The 23,875-nt window shown below is 29.5% G+C and overlaps 5 protein-coding genes and 3 non-coding genes across 8 annotated transcripts; 2 read left to right on the top strand and 6 right to left on the bottom strand.

Annotated features, from left to right (window-relative positions):
- Positions 1-6,421: 6,421 nt before the first annotated feature.
- Trnav-uac lies at positions 6,422-6,494 on the bottom strand. Its single transcript has one exon. It is a non-coding gene; the product is annotated as a tRNA-Val (tRNA).
- A 603-nt stretch (positions 6,495-7,097) lies between these two features.
- On the bottom strand, positions 7,098-7,216 carry LOC113387153. Its single transcript, XR_003368107.1, has one exon. It is a non-coding gene; the product is annotated as a 5S ribosomal RNA (ribosomal RNA).
- A 451-nt stretch (positions 7,217-7,667) lies between these two features.
- LOC113387076 lies at positions 7,668-7,786 on the bottom strand. Its single transcript, XR_003368046.1, has one exon. It is a non-coding gene; the product is annotated as a 5S ribosomal RNA (ribosomal RNA).
- A 1,997-nt stretch (positions 7,787-9,783) lies between these two features.
- On the bottom strand, positions 9,784-11,972 carry LOC113384560 (signal recognition particle receptor subunit beta). Its single transcript, XM_026622296.1, has 5 exons — positions 11,822-11,972; positions 11,592-11,758; positions 10,324-10,463; positions 10,131-10,262; positions 9,784-10,069 (listed from the first exon to the last, which is right to left on the bottom strand). Exons 1-5 carry the CDS (start codon positions 11,913-11,915, stop codon positions 9,862-9,864), a joined length of 741 nt encoding a protein of 246 aa, XP_026478081.1. The 5' UTR covers positions 11,916-11,972; the 3' UTR covers positions 9,784-9,861.
- A 116-nt stretch (positions 11,973-12,088) lies between these two features.
- LOC113384559 (vacuolar fusion protein CCZ1 homolog) lies at positions 12,089-14,494 on the top strand. Its single transcript, XM_026622295.1, has 9 exons — positions 12,089-12,232; positions 12,306-12,403; positions 12,482-12,575; positions 12,636-12,854; positions 12,930-13,105; positions 13,170-13,462; positions 13,645-13,924; positions 13,988-14,115; positions 14,421-14,494. The coding sequence occupies exons 1-9, from the start codon at positions 12,155-12,157 to the stop codon at positions 14,477-14,479; spliced, it is 1,425 nt and encodes a 474-aa protein (XP_026478080.1). The 5' UTR covers positions 12,089-12,154; the 3' UTR covers positions 14,480-14,494.
- Positions 14,495-14,563: 69 nt separating this feature from the next.
- On the bottom strand, positions 14,564-15,035 carry LOC113385873 (ragulator complex protein LAMTOR4). Its single transcript, XM_026623697.1, has 2 exons — positions 14,808-15,035; positions 14,564-14,735 (listed from the first exon to the last, which is right to left on the bottom strand). The coding sequence occupies exons 1-2, from the start codon at positions 14,939-14,941 to the stop codon at positions 14,564-14,566; spliced, it is 306 nt and encodes a 101-aa protein (XP_026479482.1). The 5' UTR covers positions 14,942-15,035.
- A 2,171-nt stretch (positions 15,036-17,206) lies between these two features.
- On the bottom strand, positions 17,207-20,060 carry LOC113384620 (mediator of RNA polymerase II transcription subunit 16). Its single transcript, XM_026622367.1, has one exon. It carries the CDS (start codon positions 19,865-19,867, stop codon positions 17,357-17,359), a length of 2,511 nt encoding a protein of 836 aa, XP_026478152.1. The 5' UTR covers positions 19,868-20,060; the 3' UTR covers positions 17,207-17,356.
- Positions 20,061-22,545: 2,485 nt separating this feature from the next.
- Positions 22,546-23,672, top strand: LOC113385378 (DNA replication complex GINS protein PSF1-like). Its single transcript, XM_026623223.1, has 3 exons — positions 22,546-22,677; positions 22,889-22,953; positions 23,234-23,672. The coding sequence occupies exons 1-3, from the start codon at positions 22,606-22,608 to the stop codon at positions 23,670-23,672; spliced, it is 576 nt and encodes a 191-aa protein (XP_026479008.1). The 5' UTR covers positions 22,546-22,605.
- The last annotated feature ends 203 nt before the right edge of the window (positions 23,673-23,875 follow it).

Below are 23,875 nucleotides of genomic sequence, written 5' to 3'. Positions count from 1 at the left end.
TCGCAAGCAGATTTGATCGAAGATTATAATATATTTTTTGCTTCTATTCCTTTATTTTTATATATTTGATTTTGATTTTTTATTTCAGTTCTACGAATTTCAGAACGAATGAATTCTCGATTCTACATCACGCCATATTGAGTTGAATCATGGCCAGGTTTAAAAAATGAAGAACACCCAAAGACCATGGTTTTGATGATGATACTACATTGACGAGGACAGGAATGATATTGAATAATTATTATTTGTTATTGAATATTGAATGCAAAAATATAATTAAATAGATAGACGTTATAAATATAAACTTTGTAAACATATTTGTTATTCATACTTTTTTAAAAAAATATTATGTAAATACGCCCTACTAGGGTACCAGGGCGGCCCTAGTACTTCCGATATAATTATATGTTTAAAGTAATTTGTGGCTTACATGCATGTTTATTGTTAACAGACAGTGTTAGATAACTAATGTATCTTGAATAAAACCCTCAAAATGAAAATGATCCCAATTTTTATATATTATGTTAATACCAAAACTCATAAATTTTACTAAAATCTCAAAATTAAATATATCCAAAATTAACTATAAATATTATTCTTCTTAAAAATTATTGGTTGTATATAATACTTGACTAAATTTTTTGTTATTTTTCAATTAAAATTACAAATGATTTTTCAAAATAATTATTCTTCACTAATTGAATCATTGACAGTGATAATCAAGTTTTACTGAATAGATAAAATTGTGTGAAATTATAAAAAAACGAAATGGAAATTCTCATACGATTGAATGGAAATGCACAATATTTAATCAATAATATGTTTCTTTAATACTGACCTTAAATTAATTTAAGGTTAATATTAAAACTAGTTAATAAGTTTTATTAACTACACACCACATTTTGCATGCAATGTTTCGGGATAAATTAGCATTTTAATTTATCTATTCTTGCAAAAATGTATTGAAAAAGGGCATATTGTCTGTCATCCTAATGTATACATTATTATAATGGATTATTATATAGCTAACAATACATCTTGATTGTTAAAAATGATTATACTCAATACTCACTTAATTAAAAATTAATAAAGGTACCAAATTTTCACTTTAGACAAAATTAATCGAAATTTATTTGACACTTTGGCAAGAGAATATGTCACAGGTATGACTCAACAAAAAGTTAATACCATAACTACAGACACAAAATTGTGAAATGGTCAAATCGACAAATGGTAGTTGAATAACATTTTTAGATAGCGCCACTTTGTATTAACTTGCACTTTAAAAGAATTTAGCAAAGTTACCTCAAAATGAAAATTTATAAATCTATTACTTAAACCAATTTTCTTCATACCGAAAAAAAAAACAAACACAAATTGAATTTACAAATTAGCCATTGGCCCGCGTAACTTTCAAGTCACATGCCAAATGTTTCGATATTCTACCAAATAATTATGACATTTTTCGTGAGATGACGCATAAATCTTAATTCTACAACATTGTCAATACAACCAATATTAATATTTATGACATGTACTAGGCATTTCAACGTTATGTTATTAACTTTTCGTTGAGTCATACCTGTGATACATTCTCTTGCCAAAATGTCAAATAAATTTCGATTATTTCTTTCTAAAGTGAAAATTAAGTACATTAGGGCAGTAGCATCCAAACTTTTTATACCGACCACTCCTGCCTCGATCCTTGAAATAATGCATCAATACTCTTAATTTTTCAAACAATATAATATTATAAATAGTTATTTATAATATTATAAATATTTATAATGTTATAAATAGGTTACCTGTATAATTTACTTACCAGACAAGAAACCAATATAAAATATTGAACATGAAAAATAATTATTTATTCATTCATTTTTTTTATCTCATTTCAACGTTTTTGGTTTATTTTTTCGGCAATATTATTTTGGATCAGCCATACGCCGCCTCTTGCAACAAACTCGCGCCCCCCTGAAGGGTTGCCCTCCACAAGTTAGAAACCACTTACATGATTTAGGGCATGGTTTCTACTGTACGATTGTGACTTTAAATAATTCTATCTAACTTGGTACTTAGGACATGGTTTGTACTGTACGATTATGATTTTAAAAAAAAGTTCACGAATAATAATATTGGTAATAAAAAAATTAAATATGTAAAAAAACATTCATTCCAATGTTCAGATAAGAAGTCTTTAAATATATAGTAATACTTATTGATCAATTAGACATCTACTTCTCAAATATTTGGCAAAAGATTTTGCCACGTCCAAGTGGCATGGTATCGTAGTGGTAAGACGTTACCAGTACCACTAAAAAAGTATTCATAAATAATGTACAAGTATACCGTCTTTGTAGTTTTTATGCGATCGGCGAGCAAATCGTGTCGAGGCAAATGGTCGTGACTTACCGCGAAAATAAAGCACGCCAAAGATTCAAAGTCACGCGCCAAACGTGATCGTCTTATACTTGTACGCTTATTTTTTATGCGTTACTTTATTATATGGACATGGGCGTGTGTGCGTATGCACATTGATCTTTGTTTCGTATTTAAAGAATTATTTAAAAAGATTGTTAATTGTGGAATACAGGGCAATAAAAAAAATTAGTAATTTATGTAGATATCAGGGGTATATCATATAAAGAACAAAATAAGTACCACGATAAAGGAGTCAATTCTCGGATAAAATAGAAAGGTTATTGCAATGCTCTTACGGGTCTATAATTAGTAATAAAAACTGTCAAAAAACTATGTATTTGCTGTGCGATCAAGCTGTGCGATCAGGCGCTTCACACATAAAACCTGACTTTTCACGTACCTATGTGTTATATCAAATAGACATCAGAAAGTTGCAATTATGACAATTGTGCGTTTTAGAGCTAAGGTTTTATGTGTAAAATGTCTGCAAAACATAGCTTTTTGACTTTTTGACTAACTTGTACCACCCGTATCACAGCGTTAGGGGGCATCCATTAATTACGTGAACGAGTGTTTAAGGATTTTTGGACCCCTATCCCCCTTGGTGATACATGGTAATATTCAAAATTATGCCCCCTCCTCAACCAAACATCACGTGTATTTTTAGATACGTGAAAAAACAGTAAATTTTTTGAATTTTTTTGAAAATGCACGTGATATCTTACTATACCCTTCCCTCCCCCACGTGATGTTTCGTGATTTTTTGTCAAGCCCCCCCTCCCCCTTAAAACCTCACTACTATAACATTTCTATTTTATTCGAGAATCATCCCCAAAGTAACTTAATCATAGATCCAGCCTTACCTAAGACATACCATTTCAAATGCAACTGAGTCATTGATTTTTTAATTACGCGTTAATCAATGAGTAATACAGATCTATTACCTTCAATAGTAATATACTTCGAATTATAATTGGAGTTGTATTGCAATTTTCACCAAATAATCTTATTGTATAAAATTTTGATTAATCACCACTATTTATTTCCTATTTAGTTAATTTATCTTTACTTAAATAAGATAGTTATATGAATTAAAGAAAAAAGCTTACCTATGATCTAAATAGTGGTTAAAACTATGGGTTTCCATGTTTCAGGTTTGATACCCGCCTCTGGCAACCTGATGTCAAGCAAGTAGTAACTTCGGTTTTCAATTGAAAATGTAGATAGCAATGTCTCTAAGTGTAATTAGCCCTTTTCCAGCATTGCATTATTCTAAAAAAGTCGTCAATATTAGAGCTATTCTAATAATAAATTTGGGTTACCGCTTACGAAGCCTAGTCATTAAGCGGACTGTTAATTGTACATAAAAAACATTTGAGAAAAAGATAATTAAAAAACCTAAAATAAATAATTCTTCAAATATACATATATATATAAATCTTCATACGATAGCAAGAACAATATGGAATAATTTATCAGTACTTTTTAACAGAAAAAAATCATATTTTGATAATAGTAGCAATTGAGTTTAAAACCCACAAAATGACTCCAATAAATATAAGACACACTGCTCCAGATTTATCATCCCGATACTTCGTCAAATAGTTTGTATAGTAGGTTTATTTGGATTAGAAGATTTGAATAATCATGATTGTAAATGCCCTGCGCTCCCATACATTTTAATTAAAATAAATCATTTCATTTCACATAAATTATTTATGATAGAAAAACTGAACAAAGAAACTAACTTAATTGACTTCACTTATCACTTATAATAAAATTGTTAATTGCGTATTTTGGAGGTTAGGATTTATGTGAAAAACGCCTGATCGCACAGCAAATACAGAGGTTTTTGACAGTTCTTTACTATCAATACTCAACTCATACGATTATAGACCCGTAAGGGGGCGTCTATTAATCACGTGAGGTTTTTAGGAGGAGAGGGGGTTTGTCAAAAAATCACGAAATATTACGTGAAGAAGGGAGGGGTATAGCATTTATTTTTTAACTAATTTTTTTAAATAGTTCAAACATTTAAAAAAAAAATCAAAAATTTTAAGTTTGGGGGGGTAATTTTGAATATCACCATGTATCCCAAGGAGGAGGGGCGTCCAAAAATCCCTAAAAATTTGCTCACGTGATTAGTGGACGCCCCCTAACGTAGTATTACTATAACATTTCTATTTGATCCGATAATGGAGCCCTAAAATCTGGTGGTGATTTTCAAAAATAATAATGTAGATATAAAAATTGCTCAGTAATTTAATTCATGTATCGGCTTCTATGAATCAAAAATCCGTGATCATCGGCGATGAGAGTGATACATCACGTCTGTTCGTAATTACGCTTGAATAATTTTCATGTATGAGTCTTCAACCGAACTGCGTATGAGTACAATGCATATTTATACGTGTGAAGCATGTGACCTTGTTTTGCCTTGTACCATACATTGAATACAATCACAATACCTGATGGGTGTAATTGTCCGAGCGTCTAACACTACACCTCTTTCTGTGATGTAGGTGTGGTGTCCGACACCCATAATTAGTAATTGAAATTAAGTGATGTATCCCATTGCGCCTTTGGACATTTACTTATGTTCCAGATTTCTAAATATAAAAAATTAATCAATAAGCTAGGTATAAGTGGCATTTTGGCTTCAGGCGAGTTGCGGACATCCCATCCTTATGCTATCAATCTCCCCTGATGCAGCTCTCCTATTCATAAAAGAAGAGCCGAAAAAAATGTTTTTTTGATCTGAACCACCGCCACTTATTTACTGCTTTTTTTTTCTAAACATCTTACTTAAAACAAATATATTATATGAATATTGGTAATAAAATTCAAATTATTTGTTCCAAATTTGTTTTATCAGCCTAAATAAAATAATGATATATTGATCCTCTGTAAGCCGGTTCTTCTTGTTAATCGATTTACTTCAAATTTGGAGAGGATCTTCTCTGTACATCGCTTTATCGCGTGGACCTTGCCCAAAACTATAACTTTACATTTAGTATTTTTTTAAAATTCGGAATTGTTAAAAAAAACATGAAAAAAAATTTTTTTTTTCAAAATGCCGCCATTGAAACAAATTTTTTTTTGAACTTATCCAAGGGTCATACGATAGCGGCAACTATAATAATTAAGAATCCATATATATTTTATGTTTCAGATCACCAGGAGGGTTGGAATCATGCACGCCAGGACACCCTCTTTTTTTGAGCCCCCACTTTGACAGCTCATAACTTTGTGAATTTTAATTTTTTTTTTAATAATTTTTTTATGGTTTAATAAAATATCAATAAACAAATGATAAAAAAATCGATAGTAAAAATATTATTTGTTTCCTTTATACAGCGCTTCAAAAACCGAGCGAAATTTATACCTCCCCCTTAAGCATCAATGTATTAGCAAGAAGCAAATCTACAACATTTTCTTACAAGCGTAAATAACATTTATTACTTTTAATCTCACAATTTTTTCTAACCTTTTACACTTTTACACAAAACGGTGCAGCTATTTTTGAGAAAACGTCGACAAAAAATCAAATGTCACACACACATATATACTTTTTCCAAATTAGTTTTCATACATAATTTTGACAAATCAGATTTTCTAGCAAAAACTAACTTCTTCGGGATGTTAATAAATATTCTTGATTATTAATTATCGATTCACAATTTGAACATTTTGAAATGATGTCAAAAACATTTATTAACTGATTTCTATTCGGGAAATCAAATGCAGGAAACCAAAAGGTCACGAATTATTGGCAAGATTTTTGAAAAAAAAAACTTTAAAGTTTAATGAATGGTATTGGAAAATTTCCCCCCAAAATTAATGAAAATTTATTTGGTTTTATTCAACTTAAATTCTATGATGTTAAATTTAACAAATTTATTATTATTTGTATATGATCCTTATTTGGATATGATGAATTGTATAATAATTTTATTATTCTATTTAAATTTTTTGCAAAAAAATTAAAAAAAATACAAAATGATTCCGGCCGGGATCGAACCGGCGGCCTTCTGCGTGTAAAGCAGATGTGATAACCGCTACACCACGGAACCTGTACCCAAGTTAACGCTACGTTCGCTTACAAGGAGAAATTTTAGAGAAATATATATGTATACATATAATAAATATAAATATAAAAATAAATAATATATTTTATAAATATTGTAAATATATTTTATGCACTTTTTCGAAAAAATATAATAAAAAATTATTTTAATAAATAATGAGAAACAATCTAGCTTTTTTGTAAAATCAAATTCCTACGAAATTAACCGTAATTAATATTAGGTATTATATACTAATTATTATAGTACTAATATTAAAATTGATTATAGTAGAAGTTATGAATACTGCTACGCGCTGCTTTTACTACATACAATTTGTTCCAATGTTTTAATCTTATTTTATTATTTTAAAAAAATACTTTTCCTTGCAAAAATAAACTAAACACAAAAATTCGTAAATTGGAATATTGAAGAATCTCATCGATTGCAAAGTTAAGAGTCACAATCAGATGAGTTTAATACAAGAGTTTTTTTTTTAATTAAATATTATTCAATGAAATTTATGATAGCTTTACAAAAATCGAATTGTAATAAAATAAGATGCGTCTCTTATTTTATTATTTATATGATTTTGAAGAAAAAAATGAAAAAAGTCAACGATACGTGGTGTTCCCAAGCGGTCTCCCATCTAAGTACTACCCACGCCCGATGTTGCTTAACTTCGGTGATCGGACGAGAACCGGTGTATTCAACATGGTATGATCGTTGACGAAGAAACAACTTTGAACTTCACTTATATATCACTTATTCTAAAGTTGTTCATTATAATAATTTTATCTATATTACATCAATCGATAATTTCAATATAATATACCCAAATCACTTGATCATATTAATAATCTCACTTAATTATGAGAGTTAGAACCAGGTTTTTTCTATTAGCAATAGTTGCAAAACGACTATTATAGACCTAGGTTTTCCACAATTTCTAGGAATCAGTTTTTTAGCCATCATAATATACACAATTCTAGATGGTACACGCGAATTTGCAAATTATACTTTTACCAGATTACTATGGCGTCAATATCGAACACTGCGCACAGTTTTATGTCGAGAAAATCGGGCCATAACGAGTATATTCGCGAGAAATATCTTGAAATAATTCGATGCGTAATGCAATAATAAAATAATATAGATATAAGTGTTTTAAATATAAAAAAAAGTCAACGATACGTGGTGTTCCCAAGCGGTCTCCCATCTAAGTACTACCCACGCCCGATGTTGCTTAACTTCGGTGATCGGACGAGAACCGGTGTATTCAACATGGTATGATCGTTGACGAAGAAATATCTTTGAACTTCATTTATATATCACATATTCTAAAATTGTTTATTATAAAATTTTTAATATTTTTATCTTCGAATATAATTTCATTATAATTAATTAATTTACATTTCATTAATTCACCGTATGTCTTGATAATATTAATTAAATCACCCAATTATAAAAACTATTTGCACACCAGATTTTTTATCATCAGCCCATTCGTTGCAAAACGACCCTTATAGACGTACTTAATACAATGACTCCCTTTCCCTAGGAAACTATAATTTAAAATTGATTATTTCTGCAAAATTAATATTGCAGTCGTTAACATGCACAGTATTATTTTGTACATGTTCAATATTGTAATATGTGTATATAAATTTAAAATAGAGCATTATAAAACGTTCATATTTTTAAAATATGAAATAGAATTGAAATACACTACATATGAAAGGATCATTAAAATTTTGTTCACTTTAAATTTTATTTGTAAAATAAATAGGTGTTCTATAATAATTATTATTGTTAGATGGAATTTAAAAATAACGAGCATTTCAATGAAATTGCATGATTTTTATGTGCAGTTTTTACTGCAATTGTGCAAATTTTATGGTCGTTATGTTTATACTATTATTAATGCTTATCTGTTATTCAACAATTAATTATTTAACTGAATGCGTTGTACTTGTGCGTTAACGTTACAGAATTGTTAACAATTAATAATATATACATAATTAATAATATATATATATATATATATATATATATAAACATAGCAATTACAATGTTTTACAAATTATTGTTTTGTTTTTTTTTTAAATAAATTATAATATTAATATATTGAAGAATACTATAAAAAGAGAAGTTAAGTTTTATTGATATTGGTAAAATTAAACAGAACCGTTTCTAAATTAGCTGACTTTCGATAGAAAATCGTTTGCTTTTTACGAAATTCGTTGAAGTGATTTTGCAAAATTGCGCCATGTGATTACAATAGAAAACTGTATTAGGCTTTGAAATAGATTGAATAAATCATTTGAAATTTCACAGAAAAAGGGTTATACTGATGCCTATGTAGACATTATGTGAAGAAATAAAAAATCATCTAATGATCTACAGATGGATGATAAAATTTGTAAAATTGACGTCATCAGTGAAGGTAGAGTCACCTTCATAGAGTTTTGGTGATGATTAAGCATTTTATATGCCATTAAAATCAATAAAACAGGTAGAAAAGTTTGCTGTCAATGACATCGCAAAATCGCGATTATGTCAGGCATATTGATTGAACTCTTACCCCTTTGCAGATATGAATATGCATGGGCTAATTTTTTTTGTGAATTATGAATATGCATTTTTTTTCAATAAGAAGGGCGATGAAAATGCCGTTATATCAGTTCAATAAATTTAGACAATCAAAATAAATTCATACATATGATCATAAATATATGCTATGTCATTTAGATACAATGTTTAATCATTGGCAAACTTCCCATTTTTTATATATAACCACTTCAAGTAGAAAGTTATACATATTATGTTGCAAAAATATTTTTCAACTTCTCATGGGGTTAGTATTAAGATATTTTGATCATTTTCGCTTACCTTTGTATGGATCTGCATTATTTTGGCTAGAAGCCAATTTGGATGATCAAATTTGCATTTGTGTTTTTAATGATAATTTAGATTCGTATTTTTAATATGAATTGCCTATTGATTTTTGATGATGGCATCCAGTTCTGAAGTAACAAAAAAAATTAAATCATAACAACAGCACACCAAATTATCAGAGTTTTTAAGGAGAATTTTATGAAATAAAATTAAGATTTTGTTGACTTATAATATGAAACTGATTTTGACTGAAATGACTATTCACACAATCTAGATTGAATGGTTAAGACATTCTTCATTTCATAACAATTTCTCTTTTTTTTAATTTTCTTTGAATCTCTGAAATAAATATGTAGTACATATTGCAAAACTGCTCCAGAGATGAAAATCAAAACTCTGTTAACGATTCATACATTTTATATAAAATACAAATTCCACATAAAATTCAATCCATAATTATTAAAATCAAACATAACAGTTACGCAATTCTTGAGATCCATTTTGTTAATTGATCTAACTGTGCAGATTTCTCCTCCGTGCTCACTGCACTACATTCAGCAAAATCTATATTTTGTATTAATTGTGAAAATTCAAAATCCTTTCCTTGTTTTCCCAAAAATACATTTTCAGAACTTGTTGGATCAACAGATTCTAATTGCCGCGTTTTAGTTACTCTAACTAGATTCCTATAAGCAAACACAATGAGTAAATACATATATATTAGGAGAAATATTTTCATAACCATACATTTCTTTTTCAAGTAAAGCCTTGATAATACTAGATCCTTTAGCCATATGCAAATCTTGTTTATTGCAAAGTATCAATACTTGTGGAGCATTAGAAGTAACTGATTTATCAGAAAGTATCGTGTACAAGTACCTACAAAGAAATTTTTTAGTAAAGTGATAGGTGATATATTACATCAATCACTTATACTTACTCAGCTACATCACGAATGTCTTTATGCAAAGTGGTGGAATCAACAACAAACACAATACCTCGTGCTGAATCTTTGTAATCATCAAAAAATCTTCCACGTAATCTTTCATGTCCAGGAATATCCACAACTCTTACTGACGCCTGGAAAAATGAACAAAACAGAGGTTGATTTTTCAGATAAGGATCCATACTAGTAAATTATTTATCATTTTTAATAATATAGGAGAAATATAAATCATTATTTTATATATTATTTCTAATGCAGACTCGCACAATGGACGCTTTGAATAACAAACTTTTTTTGACGGGTGCGAACTTTTCACAGAACGAACTTTGCTTCACACAATGAACTTAATCATTGTCATTTGTAGTCAAAAATATGTTGCTCGTATTAAATTGATAATGATAATATACTTGTTGGAGAAAAATCTCACACTTAATTCATCTCGCTATTGAGCAATTCATATTTCATAGAAAAAACCAGTCAGTAGATTTCTAGCGCGTAAACTCCATAAAGGACTTTTGGGTCAAATGAAAAGAAGAGTAAGAATTCATAAATGTTGGCTTTTCAAACATGAAGCTAAGAAAATCAGAATTTTGTACAATGATAACCAATTGCACATCAAATGAATAATCAGATTTTTTATGGAGATTTTATAAAATTATGTGATTAAATAAAATATTGTACAAGCTCGCCTATCATTTGCGATCTTGAAGAAGAAGGTGAAATAGATGTCTAGCAACAGTTCCTTTAAAAATTCAGGAGTTAAAGGGCCAAAAAATACAATGATACTAACTTATTTTGTAAATTAGTAATATTTCTTTGATTGTCTTAATTATATGTAAAGTGTATCTTATTTTCTATGGCCATATTTCAAACTATAGAAGAAATTAAATATATTTTCATGTATTTGTATAGAAAAACGAGTTTTGCATAAGAAATTTTCTACCGGAACAAATTAAGTATGTTGTGTGAGATACCGCTGTACTTAATTTGTATGTTTGTTAAATACAGTTCACTTATGTTGTTTGTTATATATCAGATTATATTGGATAATTATTGTCCATAATTACTTCTTGGACTCTCATTTAGTTTTTATAAACAGCAGATAAATCAAGAAACACATATTGAAAATTATGACATTATAGTGTTCATAAGGTTTAAGTTGCACTTTAGCTAAATTAGTCATCAATCCGTTAGTGAATTGTAATAAGATAATAAGTTCAATTATGATATGTTAAAAACCATGCATTAAAACTATCCCATACATTCTTTGTGATGTATTCATCGACATTAACAGCAATTGAAGTATGAGTATCTTTTGACTGTGAATGGACCAGCTGTGAATACAACAAAGTTTTCCCAGCATCGCTAAGTCCAGTTATCAATATATCCCTTCGAGCACCTTTTCTTCTTTGCCACAGAAGGAATAAAACTATAAAATTGTTTCAGTTAATACTCATCAAGCTGTACATAGAGAAAAATAAAGGTTACTCACTTAATGTGACGAAAACTACAGTTATTCCAACAAGAAGAGGAAGGTAATTGAAATCAGATTGGGTTTGAAATGGATTTTCTGACTTTTCATTCATTTTTATCAAAATAATAGTGCTTAAGACGTTGCAAATTAACTTAACCTTAAATAATTTTCTGATGTTGGTATCTCTGAGCAAAATTACAAGTTGGATTGACGGAACGCCAAGTGTCAAACTTATGTTAAACTGTCACTGTTTGCAACAATGATAAATATAACCTTGTAGAAAATGTAAAAAATAATATTTTATAGCTTAAAATATTCATAATTATTAATTTATAGATAAATAGTATAATAATGACTCAACAAACCGAAAATATAACGCTCAAAAGTTTTTTTATATACAATTCGACATTTGGCCCTAATGAAGGAGAGGTCAGAATTTTAAATGAATGTGATACTGTTCATTAATATTTAATACATTACTAACAGTTTTAATATACCTTAGGAAGAGAAGAAAATTTTGTATTATTATCCAAATAACGTTAATTTAGAAACTCAGATCAAAGATGTTGGACTCAGTGAAGCAATTGTTAAATTTACAAAGTAGGACAACAAATTGTTTTTTTGTCTATTATATGTTAATGCCATATAATCATAATCTTCTGCTCATTTTTTTTTTAGCACATTTACCCCAGATGAGAGTTGTGAATCCTTGCACACACAAAAAACGAGGCAAATATTTTTTCAACCAGAAAAAGATTTCTGGATGATCATGGTAATAAATTTACAATAAATGCAAGAAGAATATTGTATAGATTTATGTTTGTCTTTGCAGACTGTGAATGTGCCACATGTGTTTATTACGAAAGAAAGCGTAACATATTGTGAATATCATGGAGATGAAGTACAAGATTCTGTTTTACAAGCTGTCTTGAAACAATCGTATGAAACATATAAATTGTTTAGAGGTTCATTTCTCAGGAGCCTGTGTAAAGGTGTACATTCTCAAGACACCAGCATTCTTAAATTAGAACTAAATAAGTTCTTTTCTAAAGTAATTTACAACTGGAATCAGAGTTAAATTTGTGTGGTAAATATTATAACTTGTAATTTTATTTTTAAATTACAGTATCTTCTTACATTAAAACTTCCTTATTGTGATGTACTGGATATAATGCAAGGAATGCAGTTAATGCCTTTAGATGCATTGAGTTTTCTGAAAGTTCAAACATTTGTCAATTTATTGGAGGCAACATTCCCGATAATTCAAAAAACAAGTTTTCTATATAATGAGCTGCTCGTATGGTAAGCATTAATGTAAAATCTATCTTGAGTTTTTTCTTCGCAGTAAATATTGATAATTTTTCAGGAGCGGTATAGAATCATGTGATATGCAGATAATATACACTTACCTATTAAATTCACATATTTTACCAGCACAATTGGAACACGAATTACAGAAATGTTTTATTACACAATCAAATGATGCAAGAAACTCTAGTTCACATTTGGGACAATTTGTTAATGTTTCTTTGATTAATGGTGGTTTGGAATCAAACGAGTGTGGAGAAAGATTTACAATAATTAACTTGATCGATGGAGATGAATATAAACTGCTAGTTTACAAACTTAACTGTTGTACAGTCTGTCTATTCATTGATGGTAGGTATTGCTTAAATCACTTTCTCCTAAATTGATATATAAATATTAATCATTCTTTCAAAAATTTCACAATAATTATGGTTTTTATAAATACTTTGAAATTTGATAATAATTTTTATAATGCATCTTCAATATGACGTATATTACAGCAGTAAATTATTAGATTTTGAAATGTATTTTAGCATGCCAATCCATTAATCAGAGTTCATTGGATGAATTAAAATCGTTCATGGGAGTGAGATTGATGGCAATAACTTCAGATATTGCTAATAAATGCTTAGAAACAGAATCTCGAAATCAGCAAACAAATTCGAATTCAATAGAAAATGAACCTAAGTATTTGTTTTATAATGATATTGAAAAAGCCTATAAATCTACATTACATAAAGATTGTCGAAAAATGGGAAACTTATCAGTATCTCAAGAAGCCATGAAACTTATAGCAGATATGCATGGAGAAATGTATATATAATATATACGATTCAGAGATTATAGCAAGTTATGATAATTATTTAATTTTTTCAGTGATTACATAAGCAAAGAAACGATTTTAAAAACTTCAAATGATCATTGGGTAATTGGGAATTTTTCTAATCATCGCCACTTTTATGTTGTTTTGCACCAAAAAAATACAAATTTAATAGAAATAAGCAGTAAGTATGCACTTATCGCCTATTATATCTTGAGAAATTGAGAAAAATAGTAAAGCATACCTATTATAATATCTCAGGTAATAGCTTTTGATGTGAAATGTGTACAAATTAAATTACAGTTAAATTTTTAACTGTAATTTAATAATGTAGAAGCTCTCAGTTTAATTTCACACTATTTACTTTAAATAATTTTAACATTCAGTTTAATTTTTCCTTGAGAAAAAGTGGGCGGTAAATATATAATTGAATCAACATCTTTACTTTAACTATCTTATTTAATTATTATGCTTTCTTTTTTTTTGCAGGTGAATTCAGACGTATATGTGATAAAGAGCTGAAATATATATACTTCCAGAAGCTTTAATTAAAAAATAAATATAGATAATTTCTTACAATAAATTTCTTTATAGTATTATGTACAAAAAAGTATTTAATATAAAATATGTAATTATGCATTGACTTTAGCTGATGTATCTCCTGCTGTGCTATGCTGTTGTTTCAGAGCTTTCTTAACTACATGAATTTTTTTGTTTGATAAACAAATAATGAAACAATGATCACTGTATGTCAAAGAAATCCTTTTAAACCCATCTTCTTCAGGAAATGCTTCGGGATTTATACTGCAATATATCTCTTTTGTATAAAAATTTGAATTGAGTATTTTATTCATGTGTTAAAAAACGTAATCTTACTTTTTAGTGATAGATATAAAATTATTAAAAATATTTGCTACTCGTTCGTCATTTTCTAAATCTCCGCCAGAAGCTATCACAGCACCGTCTTCTGACATTATTAAATATCCTATTTGATCAGGTATGCGTTCCATATTTAGACCAATATGTGAATTAATATTTTTATAACATGAACCGTATGTTCTATGAAATTAAATAAATTTGACAATTGACAGCTGGTTCGCTGGTTCCGTGCGAAGTAAATCACTTGTGACATAAAGTTAAAATACCAACATTAAGGATACAAATATTTAAGTCTATCTACGGCTGGCCGACTGACTACGAAAATCGTAGCCGAAAGTAGTTACGAGAACTACGGAGCTATCCATAGATAAATAAGCATCCTTAGCTATCCTTAGTACCCTAGAATACCCTGTGTTCATCAGCCCAGTACACGATATGCTTATATTACACTTATCAGTGGTGTTGTGCTAATAATTTTTTTGCCGGAACGCTAAAATTTAAAAACCGGTTCTCATGTTTGTTCCGGTTCCGTTCGAAGAGGAAAGAAACAAAAATTATTACAAAACCTATTTTGTGCACATTTATGTATGTTTATTACAATAATAGGAACATTTAATAAAGATTAGTTGAATTGTAATTTATAAAATTTACTTATTAAATCATTTTCTGTATGTAACGATTTATTTTAATCTTTTTTTGCCGGAACGCGTTCCGGCTCGACAACACCACTGGCACTTATTAATACAAACATTTAATCTTACTTTTTGCTATTAGAAAATACATAAATATACGTTGCAGTTACACACTCATTCATATTTTTTTAATGCTTATTATAATATAAAACTAGTACTAGTACCACGTGGTGTATGGCATCTTGCCTTAAGGCAAATTGCTGGAACTTCCCGTACTAAAAATTAAATTTTTTAAAAAAGATTAAATATGTTTTAAACTTTGAAAAAAATAATTTTTGAGAAATTTTTAATTTTTGAAAAAAATGTTTTTTTTTTAGTTCGAAATATTTTGGAAATTTTGAACTTTTTTTCAAAGCAATCGCACTGCTTTAGCTGCATAGAGACGCATTATCGAAGTAGAAATGTAAACAAAATTGATACACTTTATTAAAATCTCCATAAAATATCTGATAATTTGATGTGCATATGTCTAATGATCATTTTTGACCTCATAATGGCATTTTTTTTACTCTTGTTACTAGATCTCCGAAACCGCTAGGCCGCTTCCTAAAAATTTAATTAGTTCTTCATCTTATCAATACAAGTAAAATGTTTTTTGAATTATTAAAATCGGACGCTCCTTTCTCTTAAAAACGTGTTACTGTTTTTGGCACTTTTTGCCCCGTATCTTCGGAACAGCTAGACCTGCCTGTGCAAAAAACTAATCAGCACGTCTTGGAATCAGTCACGTGTTCCCGAAATCGTCGACGAAATTTTGTATTCGCACACACACACACACAACACATACACCCGATTGACCGATGGCAGCAACTGTGGGATGTCCCAGTGAAGGGCAGATGGATGCATCGTGTCATTCCTAACATCAAACTCTGGCTAAGTCGCAAGCATGGAGAAGTAAATTATTATACTACGCAAATGCTATCTGGGCACGGCTGTTTTCGAGCCTACCTACATCGCTTCAAGCACGATAGCTCGCCGGATTGCCGAAATCGAAATCGAAGACGCTGAGCATGTGTTCTTCGTGTGCCCGCGATTTGGTGCTGTATGGGACGATGTGGAAGAGACATTGAGACATTGAGAAGTGATGATGACAAGTGAAGCTGCTTGGAACGCGATAGACAGATTTGCGAGAGAGGTACTAATTGACCTGCGCTCTATGGAAAGAGAAAGGACGAATGGGACTTCGCCCATTTAAAAGATGAGTATAAAATCAAGTGAAGAATTATAACATTCTAGATCCTCCCCCACGAGGTAATGCCTAACGGCGGTTTCCGTGTGGACCAGAGGCAAAGGCAAAGCGGAGGTTTTAGTTGGTATTATACCAGAGCGGTATTGAGTCCGACATACCCAGACAGAACACCAGTCTAGGATGCATAAAGGCATTTGCTTCACTATACAAAAAAAAAAACACACATACACCCACACACACATACATCAATTTTTTCTAAGGTATGCCAAAATGTTCAGAAACCTTTGAAACGTAAAGATATATATAAAATTTTCATTTTCGATTTTTTTGCGATTACTATAACATGCCCTATGGGAAGTTAATTATTATTTCCAATGTATATCTGAAGCCGAAATTTGATTAAAAATGAATTTAATCTTACCCTAAAACAAAAACAAAAAAATAAGTTGAAGGACAAATATCATCCATCATCCCAATACAAATCTATACAAAAATATATGTTATTTTTCCTCATATATTTAGTCAATTCAAATAGTTATGTTATAATTGAAAAGATTTATAGTTTATATACAGATGTATACTTTATATAAACATAATAAATATTTCTCTATATAATAATGTTTTCACCAAAAACTTAATGTACTGAGAATAGTTTATAATTATAATCAGACTGGATTATTAACTGACCAATAGCCCCCACAACAACAACTTTTGCTCCACCTCTGCTCCCAGGATTTCATAGCTGTTGATCTTGCACCAGGAATAATGCTACTGCTTGCATTGCACCTAGTGCATTTTTTTATAGACATAGGATTTTTACCTAAATGTAAATGTCTTATAGAATCCACACACCGATCACTATAAACATCTCCTTCTACAGTATTTACTTCAGGAGTAAATAATAAACCTTCTGGCTCTACTCCATACTCTAATTGTATTGGGAAATTCTGATAAACTAGAGCAGGTGATGCTATACAAATTTGTGGATAAGCTTGTTGCATCTGTGGTATGAGAACTTGACTTGGCAATAAGCAACAGTCATCTATTAAAGCATCATCTGGTTCCAAAGGATTTTGGCTTAATTTGGTTAATAATTTAAATATCAATGGTACTATTTCTATACTTGTTTGTGAAGAAGTAAATGTAGGAAGACAGTTTGGAATCAAGACTCCCCAGATTCTTATAATAACTATTAATTCTTGCAACATAGTTAATGCTTTCATATCTTTTGATATGTCATATCCTGTGCTTCTCATATTATTATGACTTCGAGTTTCTGGTACCCTTGCTAAAATATTCAAAGACAAATCTGCTACCCATTGTATGATACTTTGTAGGGACTGCAAAGTGCTTGGTTCCACAGTGAACATTTTAGGATCAAGGTGAATTAGAACTTTATCAACGTCTGTAGTATTATTTTCTGATATTTCATGGGCCAGTTTTTCTGCAGGGCCTTTCTCATGAGCATTTATATCAGATGGTCGTAATAAACTTTTAAAAGCCGTAGAAATAGAATGTACCATCAAAAGATTTGACAAATCTTGAGCTTTAGATTGACCCATCATAGTCAATCTATATAAACTAGTTTTTACACAAAGATGCTGGACATAATGATATTGTTGAACACATGCAGGTTGCCTATTAAAAATATCCGATAATCTGTCACAAATAGCATCTATGCTTGATGTTTTAAGGCATAGAAGTAAATCCAACCAGTCAAACCCAGTTGTTATACAATATTCTAACAATGTTGTAGCATAATACACGGACATTGTATTGCCAGGCTCATTGAGTGGCATTATTCTGTATAAATATATGTGACCCTCAGTATCTATAGCTATCATAACGTTGCCTAGCCAAGACATATCGATATGTGATAAAGTTGGCTCCAACTTTTGCATTTTGCCAGGCGGTTCATCAAGTCTCCTAAAAGCCTGATTCAATGAAATACTTGACACAGGCTTCAAACTATCTCGATATAAACAGTGAATAGTGTTATCTTTAAATCCCACCATTATATAATTAGGCGCATTTGATGTAGGATTAATTTGTAACTTGTTTGTGGTAATTGAAACAATTTGCGCTGAACTACGATATTGTGCTTGATGTTGCCACAAAACTGTTTTATAAACATCATTTAAACCTTTATTACTCTGAAATACTTTATGAATGTTTTGTGACTTCTCAAGAAGTCCCCATACTTCTATTAGACATCCTGCACTGTTAGATGATGCAACAATAAGAGAATCTGCATCTTCTCTTGATACCCAACATAGTTTAACAACTGTAAAAGTATTAGTATCTTTTATAATGCTATCCCGTAGGAAAAAACTAGGTAAGGCCTGAGATGTTATTGATACTTTCTCTTCTATTTTCTTAATAGATACCCTATAACATTGTATTGGTAATGACACAGTTCCACTTGAAACAGCTATTAGAAAATGACCATTCTTTCCATAACATATATCTACTGTTTTAATATGAGCTCTGGTAGGCCCTAGGCTCTCACATGCTGTAGGAACTAAATAAGGTGGTTGTTTCTCAGTACTATTATGCTGAGTATTTGCATTGGAACTGACATTTTGTATAGATTGCAACTGACTAAAATCTGATGGAATTAATAATGCACCCAACATACCTGTGATTGAAACTATAATTGCGCCTTCAGCTGGTACAGAACCGAATTTCTTAACACTTGGTGCAAACCTTATGTGCTGAAACTTTTCTGAGTACAATATCTGATCTTTTTTCTCCTGACTCAGACCGACCTTGCGTCCATTATGAAAAAATGCAGCTTTAATGATGTGTTCTCCAGGAAATTGTACAGTGTATTGCATTGTCCATTCATTTAGAAGATTATTTTTGGAACAATATATATTTACATTGCCAGCAGAATCTGCAACTAATAACAAACTTCCAGGAATATCCCATTCTAGGGCTGTTATGTGATATTTAGAAGAATAAACTTTGTGACTGAACCATGGGGTATTAATATCGCAAACATAGACATGAGATCCCCAAGTTCCAGAGGAATTATCATCTAGTTCTGTTATTGTTGTGAATGCCAAAATATTTCCACTAGATAAACAACACAGAGTTGGATTTTTAGTTATTACATCTGAATTCGACATAAATCCCTTTTTTTGTTTCTTCTGAATATAATAAATCTGCTCCATTTTTATAATTAATAACACAGTAAAGAATAAGCGGATATCTAATCAAAAATAGCTTATAAAAATCTCATAGAATAAAAATTAAATACAACTTCATGTTTATGATAAAACCTTTTGCACTATATATATTTGAAGTAGTATAAAATACATCACACACAGTTAATTTAACTAGATGTTTATTTATTATTTTGACTGCATCACGTTCGCAATAAATGCCACTTTTGCAATGTTTTCAACATGACAGTTTTTATAAAACGTCAACAATGACCAACACCAGAGATAAGATTTATTTTTATGTTGGTATAAAACTTTTAGTATGATATCTAGGTAGGTGTGAGTAATCGAAATTTTAATCTAATATTTTTGTGCAAAGAAATCGAAGCCCTGCCCCCTGCTCCCATGCTTTAAAACCAAATATCCATAAATAAAAATCAAATGCTATATTCGAATCATTTTGAACTCGAATTTTGCCTTAATAAGAGTTGCATGCATTTTACGATTCGAGGATAACTCCCGATAACTCAACTGATTAGACATAATTAGATTATTTCCGAAATTGCCGAAAAAATTGGTCAAAAAATAGTTTGTCATATAACACGTTAGTTACTTATCTATGTTAGTTACGTTCCAAAATACTAGCGTGTTATGCGAATCCGTGTTATACGGGACAAAGAACTAGTACAAAAAGAGGGGTTACGGTCCAAAAATTCAAAAGAACATGCATATCAAGATTTTATAATAGTTATATATATATATATATATATATATATATAAATATATATATTATTTTTTTTAAAGAAGTAATTAAATGGTTAGTGCTATTCAACAAGATTTTTTTTTGCAAAATATTCGTGCATTATTTGTTTCAAAAACAATTAGCTTGTTTTTAGCGAAAAGATATTTATATAATTACCATATGCCATACCATATATTCATTAATATAATTTTGTGTTCATTTTATAAAGAGAATCTTTGTTTAAGACTAATTAACTAATTGTTCGGATTAGTCTAGAATTTTTTTTATAGAACGTACGCGCTCAAATAATAAGTATCAAATTAATTATGTTATGCATTAGTTTCTTCGCATTTTTGCACTATTGTACTGCGCTTTTACTAATTTTATCAACTCTTAAACCGTGTTAGAGCAAATCTGTGTTATAGGAGTACCGTGTTATGCAGGGGTTACCTGGTTACCTGTACATATTAATTGGTCGCGGTTGGCTGTCCGGGTAATCGCGAATCATTTCAAATAATCTGAATTTAATTCAATGGGATTTCACTGGATTTGACATTACGATGTTATAAGAAAACATAGATAAAATTTAAGCCTTTAAGGTGTTTAAACTTTTTATACTTAAGTAACTTAAAAACTTAAGTAACAACATAGTATTTCATTTTTATTAAGCAAAATCATATTTATTTCCTTTTAATTCAATTTATAATTAACAACGCTGACCACGTAATACGGATTCTATTTATAAACTATTCGAAAATGCAAAATTTATGTTTAATCCTAGCTATAGCTTACATTTACTATATAGACACATATACTATTCTTTTATCTATACTTAGACAAATACATTATTTGCATTTAATTTGAAATAATAATATTTTTTAATTGTGCTAATAATACCATGATGTGAATTTAATATGCAATGATATTAAATTATTACTTCAAAAGTTATATTTGCATTAGTGATGGGCGTTGAATCAACGAACGGTTATTTTCAACCGTTTCTTCTTCGTTAACTAACTAACCGTTTCGTCGCAACGAAATAACTAGTTGAAAATCAACTGGTTTCGAAGCAGTTGAAAACATGGCGGCCAGTTAGTTTTTTCAACGATATAGGAATTCGTTCGTTGTCGAAAACGAACGTAGGCAGGTACCTGCGTCGGAAAGGATCAACTAATACTATGAAAATCGCTTATTGTTAGGTTACTGCTTTTATAATATTGCAAATGTACATGTACATCTTAAAAGAAACTTGTAACACGCGCCAAATCGTTTAATTTTAGAAAATCAGTTACATTTATTATAGTTTTCGATGGTTAATATTTTTCATAAAAATCTCATAGCATTTGTCTTGTAATAATTTTTTTAAACTAAACCTGAAAATTGATTTTTTATTTTTCATAACATTTTATATAACTATACATTTTCATATTGCTATTTTTATATAACATGTAAATTCGATGTTTTAGTATATGGCTTTGCTGTAATGAAAATATTTAAGTTTTTTAAATTAAACCTTTATTTATTATATATATATATATATATATATATATATATATATATATATATATGTGTGTGTGTGTGTGTGTGTGTGTAATAAATGTGACAATTCACATTTATTTCTTTTTATTCATCAATTCCAACGTCAACTTGACTTTTATAAGAACAAACTTCATATTACCAACTTTCAATGGAACAGTTATTTCAACTATCAGTTTCTTAACGTTGCCAGCGTTGAATCGTTAAAAATAACTATAGTTGAAAAATAACTAGTTATTTAACTAGTTGACGAAACCCCGATAACCGTTTCGTTTCGTTGACGGCAAAACCGTCAACGACCCACCTCTAATTTGCATGTATCAGAACACTGAAATGTTTTACAATATTGCCATCCGCTCTCTTGTTATTAGTATACAAAGATTAAATAAATTTTTGTCAAAGAGTATTCGTAAATCAAATTTGAGTTATTGAGGTTATGTGTTTTGTTTTATATTCCAATTAACTCAATATGTTTTCAGAAAAATCCTTTGAATTAATTAAGGAATTAGAAAGATGTCCTGATACTATGCCACCTTTCAATGTATGTAGAATATATAATTTGTTCTTACTACAAATAATTTTGTTTATTTAGAAAAATTGTTCTCAAATATCTTAATAGAAATATTTTGTACAATATTGATTGTTGTTTTTTTAAATATTTTCTTACAGTAAAATCCAATCTTATTTAGTTCAGGTTAATAAAAGTTTATAATAATTAGATATTATTGTTACTAAACGATAAATTCTTGCAGGATGATTTAATTCGCCAAGTTTTGAAAGAAATGGCTTTACTCTATGAAGATAATCAAAAAGAGGCGTAAGTTAATTGAATAGAATATCACTTTTCACATTTCAAAATAATGCTGATTGATTGAATTATCTTGTACATATAGGTCTTACTATAAATATTTACAGAGTTCCGAATATATTTTAATATTTATTTTATTTCAAATCTAGATTATTTTTACGGACACACAAAATGCCCAATGTCAATGTCGATGTTCATATTTCTTCAGCACTTCTAAAATAACCAAAATAATTTAAGTTATCTTGAATGCAATCATGTATGTAATTCATGATTATCTTTATAATTAAAGCAATACTACATCATTAACTGGTTGGTCGGCAATTCTCATCAGACATACATCTCTGGAAAGAAATAAACGTTGCTTGTTAGCCTATTTATATAATAGACTTCGCAGAATTAGAACAATGAGATGGGAATTTGGTCCAATTCTCCCACAAGATGTGAAAGCCAATTTATGTGAACCTGAAATCCAGTGGTTTAATAATTATTCTAAGTCATTGGCTACATATATGAGATCTATAGGTGATGGCATAGGGCTCAATATAATGCAAGATCTGAAGCCCCCAAAAACACTTTACATAGAAGTACGCTGCCTAGTCGACTATGGAAAGTTTGAATTAGAAGATGGAGAAGTAATATTCCTAAGAAAAAATAGTCAACATTTTTTGCCAAGAGCACAATGTGAATCTCTAATACAACAAGGAATTCTTCAACATATAATTTTGTGACTAATTATTAATATTTATTTATATAATTTATTGATTAGGTATTGGTTAAGTTTTTATAAGTAAAAAATGTAGATGATAATGAGTTCTTACTAAGTAAATTTTCTGTTCGATGTTTTGTATATTTTGAGAATGTTTACATAGTAATTTTTATAAATACATGCATATTGTTATTTACGTAGTTTTAATATAAAGAAAAGAATAAT

Source organism: Ctenocephalides felis, unplaced genomic scaffold, assembly GCF_003426905.1.
Source record: "Ctenocephalides felis isolate EL2017-DRISC unplaced genomic scaffold, ASM342690v1 CF-g0.4_SCAFFOLD_03571, whole genome shotgun sequence".
In the NCBI taxonomy this organism is placed as follows: Eukaryota; Metazoa; Arthropoda; class Insecta; order Siphonaptera; family Pulicidae; genus Ctenocephalides; species Ctenocephalides felis.
Note: the sequence above shows the minus strand (reverse complement) of the source record. Positions and strands in the feature narration are given on the sequence as shown.

Coding starts and splice junctions, on each gene's coding strand:
- LOC113385378 (XM_026623223.1), top strand. CDS start 22,606: ATGTTTTCAGAAAAATCCTTTGAATTAATTAAGGAATTAGAAAGATGT. Junction 22,678..22,888: donor ATACTATGCCACCTTTCAAT/GTATGTAGAATA, acceptor AAATTCTTGCAG/GATGATTTAATTCGCCAAGT. Junction 22,954..23,233: donor GAAGATAATCAAAAAGAGGC/GTAAGTTAATTG, acceptor TTATAATTAAAG/CAATACTACATCATTAACTG.
- LOC113384620 (XM_026622367.1), bottom strand. CDS start 19,867: ATGGAGCAGATTTATTATATTCAGAAGAAACAAAAAAAGGGATTTATG.
- LOC113385873 (XM_026623697.1), bottom strand. CDS start 14,941: ATGGAACGCATACCTGATCAAATAGGATATTTAATAATGTCAGAAGAC. Junction 14,736..14,807: donor TTTATATCTATCACTAAAAA/GTAAGATTACGT, acceptor GATATATTGCAG/TATAAATCCCGAAGCATTTC.
- LOC113384559 (XM_026622295.1), top strand. CDS start 12,155: ATGACTCAACAAACCGAAAATATAACGCTCAAAAGTTTTTTTATATAC. Junction 12,576..12,635: donor AAGATTTCTGGATGATCATG/GTAATAAATTTA, acceptor TTGTCTTTGCAG/ACTGTGAATGTGCCACATGT. Junction 13,106..13,169: donor TATAATGAGCTGCTCGTATG/GTAAGCATTAAT, acceptor ATAATTTTTCAG/GAGCGGTATAGAATCATGTG.
- LOC113384560 (XM_026622296.1), bottom strand. CDS start 11,915: ATGAATGAAAAGTCAGAAAATCCATTTCAAACCCAATCTGATTTCAAT. Junction 11,759..11,821: donor TGTAGTTTTCGTCACATTAA/GTGAGTAACCTT, acceptor ACAATTTTATAG/TTTTATTCCTTCTGTGGCAA. Junction 10,464..11,591: donor ATGAATACATCACAAAGAAT/GTATGGGATAGT, acceptor TCATTTTTCCAG/GCGTCAGTAAGAGTTGTGGA.